The sequence below is a fragment of the Silurus aristotelis genome, assembly GCF_946808225.1.
Source record: "Silurus aristotelis genome assembly, chromosome: 20".
In the NCBI taxonomy this organism is placed as follows: Eukaryota; Metazoa; Chordata; class Actinopteri; order Siluriformes; family Siluridae; genus Silurus; species Silurus aristotelis.
The window spans coordinates 901,306-909,414 of NC_139593.1; the positions used below are offsets into that span (position 1 = coordinate 901,306).

Consider the following 8,109-nt stretch of genomic DNA (forward strand, 5'->3'; position numbering starts at 1 on the left):
TGTCTGTCTGTCTGTTTTATTGAAGCTATAATGTTAGTATGTATAAGTTACAAATCACTAACTTGTGTGTGTGTGTGTGTGTGTGTGTGTGTGTGTAGCTGATCCACCCACACGTAATAGACACATCACTGCTTTACCGCAGAGAGTTTGGACAGAAATTCAAGCTAAAAATTTTAGCCGATGTCATTCTGAAGTAAGGCACACACACACACACACACACACACACACACACACACATCTATCTGTTAACTATAGTAACCGTGTGTGTGTGTGTGTGTGTGTGTGTGTGTGTGTGTAAGGAGAGAGATTCAGAGTGAACAGAACAGAGGTCATGACCCATGTGAGGATGCATGTGCTGCACTGGACCTCGCTCACTATTTCATCACCAAGGGACCAAGACAGGTACTAAACTACCCAAAATCCCTCACTGACACTACACTACACTACCCATAATCCCTCACCTACACACTATACTACACTACCCATAATCCCTTACTGACACTACACTACCCTACCCAGAATCCCTCACTGACACTACACTACCCTACCCAGAATCCCTCACTGACACTACACTACACTACCCAGAATCCCTCACTGACACTACACTACACTACCCATAATCCCTCACCTACACACTACACTACACTACCCATAATCCCTCACCTACACACTATACTACACTACCCATAATCCCTTACTGACACTACACTACACTACCCTACCCAGAATCCCTCACTGACACTACACTACACTACCCAGAATCCCTCACCTACACACTATACTACACTACCCATAATCCCTCACTGACACTACACTACACTACCCATAATCCCTCACTGACACTACACTACCCATAATCCCTCACTGACACTACACTACCCAGAATCCCTCACTGACACTACACTACACTACCCATAATCCCTCACCTACACACTATACTACACTACCCATAATCCCTTACTGACACTACACTACACTACCCTACCCAGAATCCCTCACTGACACTACACTACACTACCCATAATCCCTCACTGACACTACACTACACTACCCAGAATCCCTCACTGACACTACACTACACTACCCAGAATCCCTCACTGACACTACACTACACTACCCAGAATCCCTCACTGACACTACACTACACTACCCAGAATCCCTCACTGACACTACACTACACTACCCAGAATCCCTCACTGACACTACACTACACTACCCAGAATCCCTCACCGACACTACACTACACTACCCAGAATCTCTCACTAATACTACACTACACTACCCATAATCCCTCACTGATACTACGCTACATTACACTACCCATAATCCTTTACTGACACTACACTACACTACCCAGAATCCCTCACTGATACTACACTACACTACCCAGAATCCCTCACCGACACTACACTACACTACACTACTCATAATCCCTCACCGACACTACACTACATTACACTACCCATAATCCCTCACTGACACTACACTACACTACCCATAATCCCTCACTGACACTACACTACATTACACTACCCATAATCCCTCACCGACACTACACTACACTACCCATAATCCCTCACTGACACTACACTACCCATAATCCCTCACTGACACTACACTACCCATAATCCCTCACTGACACTACACTACCCATAATCCCTCACTGACACTACACTACCCATAATCCCTCACTGACACTACACTACATTACACTACCCATAATCCCTCACTGATACTACGCTACATTACACTACCCATAATCCCTCACTGACACTACATTACACTACCCATAATACCTCACTAATACTACACTACACTACCCATAATCCCTCACTGATACTACGCTACATTACACTACCCATAATCCCTCACTGACACTACATTACACTACCCATAATACCTCACTAATACTACACTACACTACCCATAATCCCTCACTGATACTACGCTACATTACACTACCCATAATCCCTCACTGACACTACACTACACTACCCATAATCCCTCACTGACACTACACTACCCATAATCCCTCACTGACACTACACTACCCTACCCATAATCCCTCACTAATACTACACTACACTACCCATAATCCCTCACTGATACTACGCTACATTACACTACCCATAATCCCTCACTGACACTACACTACCCATAATCCCTCACTGACACTACACTACACTACCCATAATCCCTCACTGACACTACATTACACTACCCATAATCCCTCACTGACACTACACTACACTACCCATAATCCCTCACTGACACTACACTACACTACCCATAATCCCTCACTGACACTACACTACACTACCCATAATCCCTCACTGACACTACACTACACTACCCATAATCCCTCACTGACACTACATTACACTACCCATAATCCCTCACTGACACTACACTACAATACACTACCCATAATCCCTCACTGACACTACACTACAATACACTACCCATAATCCCTCACTGACACTACACTACAATACACTACCCATAATCCCTCACTGACACTACACTACAATACACTACCCATAATCCCTCACTGACACTACACTACAATACACTACCCATAATCCCTTACTGACACTACACTACACTACCCATAATCCCTCACTGACACTACATTACACTACCCATAATCCCTCACTGACACTACACTACACTACCCATAATCCCTCACTGACACTACATTACACTACCCAGAATCCCTCACCGACACTACACTACATTACACTACCCATAATCCCTCACTGACACTACAATACACTACCCATAATCCCTCACTGACACTACATTACACTACCCATAATACCTCACTGACACTACACTACACTACCCATAATCCCTCACTGACACTACACTACATTACACTACCCATAATCCCTCACCGACACTACACTACACTACCCATAATCCCTCACTGACACTACACTACCCAGAGTCCCTCACCGTCACTACACTACACTACCCATAATCCCTCACCGACACTACACTACCCAGAGTCCCTCACTAACACTACATTACACTACCCATAATCCCTCACTGACACTACACTACCCATAATCCCTCACTGACACTACATTACATTACACTACCCATAATCCCTCACTGACACTACACTACCCATAATCCCTCACTGACACTACATTACAGTACCCAGAATCCCTCACCGACACTACACTACACTACACATATTCCCCTACTGACACTACACTACCCATAATCCCTCACTGACACAACACTACATTACACTACCCATAATCCCTCACCGACACTACACTACACTACCCATAATCCCTCACTGACACTACACTACCCAGAGTCCCTCACCGTCACTACACTACACTACCCATAATCCCTCACCGACACTACACTACCCAGAGTCCCTCACTGACACTACATTACACTACCCATAATCCCTCACTGACACTACACTACCCATAATCCCTCACTGACACTACATTACATTACAGTACCCAGAATCCCTCACCGACACTACACTACACTACCCATATTCCCCTACTGACACTACACTACCCATAATCCCTCACTGACACTACACTACATTACACTACCCATAATCCCTCACTGACACTACACTACCCAGAATCCCTCACTGACACTACATTACACTACCCATAATCCCTCACTGACACTACACTACATTACACTACCCATAATCCCTCACCGACACTACACTACCCAGAATCCCTCACTGATACTACACTACAATATACTACCTATAATCCCTCACTGACACTACACTACCCATAATCCCTCACTGACACTACACTACACTACCCATAGCCCCTCCCTCCTCTCTTTCAGGTTGTTGAATGCCATCTTCAGGATCTTTGGGGAACTGAACCTTCTCCTGTAAATGAAGTTCTAAATGAATCAATAAACAAACACACTGCTGGGTGTGTATCAATTTCACACACACACACACACACACACACACACACACACACTGATTGGTTGTGTTTTCAGGTCTTTCCTGTTTAGACACGCCCTCCATAAGGCCGGTGTACCAGCTCTGGTTCTTGGCCAATCAGATTTTCTTAACAGTGTCTCCTCCAATCATCTGTGGCGCAGACATTACTCTAACTCTGATAAAGAGGTGAGACACACACACTTACTTACACACACACTTACACACATACATTTACACATTTACACACACACACACACATATTTACACACACTTACACACACATACATTTACACACACACACACACACACACACACACACACTTACACACATACATTTACACACTTACACACACATTTACACACTTACACACACACACACACATATACACACTTACACACACATACATACATTTACACACACACACACACATTTACACGCTTACACAATTTACAAGATCATCACAAACATCATAGTCCACGGAGACTCCTGTCTGACCTCGTCCATCAACCTGTCCATCACCACTGCAAACAGGAAAGGGCTCAGAGCCGATCCTTGATGCAGTCCAACCTTCACCTTAAACCAGTCTGTCGTTCCTACTGCACACTTCACTGCTGTCACACTGTCCTCATACATGTCCTGCACCACCCTCACATACTTCTCTGACACACCAGACTTCCTCATACAATACCACAACTCCTCTCTCCACCCGGTCATACGCTTTCTCTAAATCCACAAATACACAATGCAACTCCTGACCTTCTCTATACTTCTTCATCAACATTCTCGAAGCAAATAATGTATCTGTGGTGCTCTTCCTCGGCATGAAACCATACTGTTACCACTCTTCATCCTCTTAATCGCTGCTCTTACTTCCTCCTTACTAATCCTATCTACATCCTGCTTCACCAACTCCACATCATCCAACCTTCTCTCTCTCTGATTTTCCTCATTCATCATCTGCTCAAAATACTCCCTCCATCTTCTCAACACACTCTTCTCACTAGTCAACACATTTCCCTCTCCATCCTTTATTGCTCTAACTTGCAGTACATCCTTCCCAGCTCGGTTCCTCTGCCTGGCCAATCGCTACAAATCCTTTTCTCCTTTATTAGTGTCCAACTTCTCCTACAGCTCCTCCTTTTCCTTGGCTTTCACCACATCCCTCTTTACCTGCTGCTGTTCCCTTCACCTACATGCCCATTAAAGTCTGCCCCAATCATTCATTCCTACGTTCACCTTCTACCACTTCATCTAACTCACTCCAGAATCTTTTCTTCTCCTCCATCTCACTACCCACTTGTGGAGCATAAACACTGATGACATTTATCATCATCCCTTCATCTTCCAGCTTAACGTTCATCACCCTATCAGAAACTCTCTTCACCTCCACTACACTCTTACTGTACTCTTCCTTCAGAATCCCCCCTACACCATTTCTCTCTCCATCCACACCATGATAGAACAGTTTGATTTGGCACATGTTTTACGCTGGATGTCCTTTATAACACAAACCTCCTCATTTATCCGAGGTTGAGACACTGAGAGTCACCTGACCTGTGCAACACTAATGACTGGGTTGTTACACACACACACACACACACACACACCTGCTCCTGTTATTGAGTGTTCTCTCTCTCTCTCTCTCTCTTTGTGTGTGTGTGTGCAGTGTGTGAGTGTGTTTCAGCGTGTGTGTGAGTCTTACTCTCTCAGTTTGGTCCAATTCTCATCTCTGTCAGAACATCTGAGGAAACATCCAACAGGAGAAAAATACACACTGCAACAGGTCTGTTTCCATCCCTGTTAAATGTGTGTGTGTGTGTGTGTTACAGATGGTGTTGAGGTTGAAAGTGGCATGTGTGTGTGTGTGTTACAGATGGTGTTGAGGTTGAAACTGATGTGTGTGGTGTTTGTTGGACCGTTACCACACACTTACACAGAGAAGAACATACACACAATGCTAAAGCCCTACGGTCCACTGCGCTCAGTCAGACTACTGTACAGTACACACACGGTGAGAACACACACACACACACACACTTGGACAACCACCTGAGATATGACAGCAAACTCACAAAAACAGTTAAGAGTCAGATGGAGATCCACTGGAGAAGATCTTAGTAAGAAGTTGTTAATCATCTCGTGTTTCTCTCTGAGATCTCGTCTTTATTAGACTGATATGATTTTGTGTTTCTACACCACAGAGGTGCTTTGAGAATTTTGTTCTTTACTTTGCTTGACAATGACAATAAAATCAAGTTAATCAGATCACGCAGTGTAGGAACCACATAAAAACCAGCAGCAGCACCCTGCAGAAACGAGGTGGTGGTCAGTGGTGTGATTCTCACTGCTGCGTCTCTCCGTAGCTGCATGCTGTAGTGGAGTTTCAGCATTTAGAAGGAGCTCATCTCGCTGTGCAGACCCACTCCAGTCTCCATATACAGGACACCACCATCAAAGTGAGACACGCGCACACACACACACACACGTATACCATTGTAGCTGTAGTGTGTGTAGCAAACCCTTTGTGTGTGTGTGTGTGTGTGTGTGTGTGTGTGTTAGCTGCAGCGTCCAGTTAGTGCGCTGACTCTGGATCTGGAATTATTCCTTGCTGAACTACAAAATGACCTCCAGAACAGTAACGTGGTCTACGTTGGCCGGTTGTCACGGCGACACCATCACCACGATGACCTCCTAAAGGCTTTCAGTGCATTTGGTTCAGTTTATGACATCACACCTGCCGAGGCTTCTGAAAAACGTCAACGACACACACGTTTCAGTACGTTTTATTATCAGTATACAATCTGCACCAGGTGTACATTAGACACACAAGACTAGAATACACCCAGACTATCACTTTGTTTTATTTACACCGTGTGTGTGTGTGTGTGTGTGTGTGTGTAGAGTTTGTCCGCTCTGACAGTGTAGGTGTTGCCCTCGACTCCGGGGTCCAGGTGGGAAACAGGAAGTTATACCTCTGTCGCTCTCTCACACCCTCTCACATGCACAGCTGGACACACACACACCCTGCTACCATGGAGACACACAGAGATACAGAATGGTCGGAGGAGTGGACAGTAAGTGAGGGGGCGGAGCCTGCAGGTCTCACCTGTGCACAGGTAAAGCAACACCTCAGTTGTGAAGAGACAGGTGGAGCAGTGCATTGTGGGTAATGTAGTGTTGTGTACAGAATGGAGAGATGCAGGCTGTAATGAGAAGACTGGACAGGAGAGTGGGGAAAATGTTCAGGACCATGGAGAGAGATGCACTCAGCATAGTCATCCTCCCAGGGGTTATACGGTACACACACACACCAAAAATACAATTATCAGCAGTTCGGTGCATCACCTCATACAAACAGTAACACACAATTTTGGGTCTTTAATGCATGTGTGTTTTTACAGCGATGGAGTGGAATACCCTGGCCTCTGTTTCCTTCAGGTGAAGCAGGTCTAGGTCATCAGACCTCACCACAGGATCACCACAGCTACCAGATCTCACCACAGGATCACCACAGCAACCAGATCTCACCACAGCAACCAGATCTCACCTCAGGATCACTATAGCAACCAGACCTTAGTCCATGAACTTCTCATGTGTGTAGTTGCAGGTTATGGTGTGATATTCATTTATACACACACACTGAACTTGAAACAAAACTGGACCGATTATAAACCTGTTCTCACACACACACACACACAGTGATACAGATACTGTTGAATGAATAGAATATTGTTAATGAAATCAGTTTTTGTATGCAAATGACATTTTTAAAGGTTTTTATGATTAAATCTGTGCTGGAAAAGTCTTTTAAAATAATCAAGGATAAAGTGTGTGTGTGTGTGTGTGTGCGCGCGCTTCTACCTAATGGCAATATGACTGGGATTTATGTTTTAAAGAACAACCTGCTTCTGAGACGATACCACTCTCTCTCACTGCCTTTAAAGGAGACCCACTTTACTACTGATAGGATTCTTCAATGAACAGAGCCGGGCCTGGACCAGGTGAAACTGGTGAACTGAAAGGGACAGGGACGCAACAAAGTCCTCGCCTCGCCCGAGGGGGACAGACAGCAGACAAAGGTCTCTAGTGAGCTAAGGGGGACACAGGCATGGTGAATGCCTCTGGTGAGTCAAGAAAGTGGTACCAGAGTGGGTGGAGTCAACTG

At 45.0% G+C, this 8,109-nt stretch overlaps 1 protein-coding gene across 2 annotated transcripts in view; it reads left to right on the forward strand.

Moving 5' to 3' along the window:
• Nucleotides 1-7,771, forward strand: part of rexo5 (RNA exonuclease 5) — a 12,989-nt gene extending 5,218 nt beyond the window's left edge. The window contains exons 11-22 of one of the 2 annotated variants that reach the window (XM_083521701.1): nucleotides 99-193; nucleotides 300-402; nucleotides 3,838-3,929; nucleotides 4,000-4,129; nucleotides 5,611-5,727; nucleotides 5,818-5,955; nucleotides 6,308-6,400; nucleotides 6,504-6,720; nucleotides 6,846-7,060; nucleotides 7,132-7,241; nucleotides 7,346-7,427; nucleotides 7,508-7,771. In XM_083521701.1, the coding sequence (XP_083377827.1) occupies nucleotides 99-193; nucleotides 300-402; nucleotides 3,838-3,929; nucleotides 4,000-4,129; nucleotides 5,611-5,727; nucleotides 5,818-5,955; nucleotides 6,308-6,400; nucleotides 6,504-6,720; nucleotides 6,846-7,060; nucleotides 7,132-7,241; nucleotides 7,346-7,397 (1,362 nt within the window). In that variant the 3' untranslated portion in view covers nucleotides 7,398-7,427; nucleotides 7,508-7,771. Of the gene's footprint in view, nucleotides 1-98; nucleotides 194-299; nucleotides 403-3,837; nucleotides 3,930-3,999; nucleotides 4,130-5,610; nucleotides 5,728-5,817; nucleotides 5,956-6,307; nucleotides 6,401-6,503; nucleotides 6,721-6,845; nucleotides 7,061-7,131; nucleotides 7,242-7,345; nucleotides 7,478-7,507 lie in introns of those variants that run through there. The other variant, XM_083521702.1, reaches the window with a different exon arrangement.
• Nucleotides 7,772-8,109: the final 338 nt, after the last annotated feature.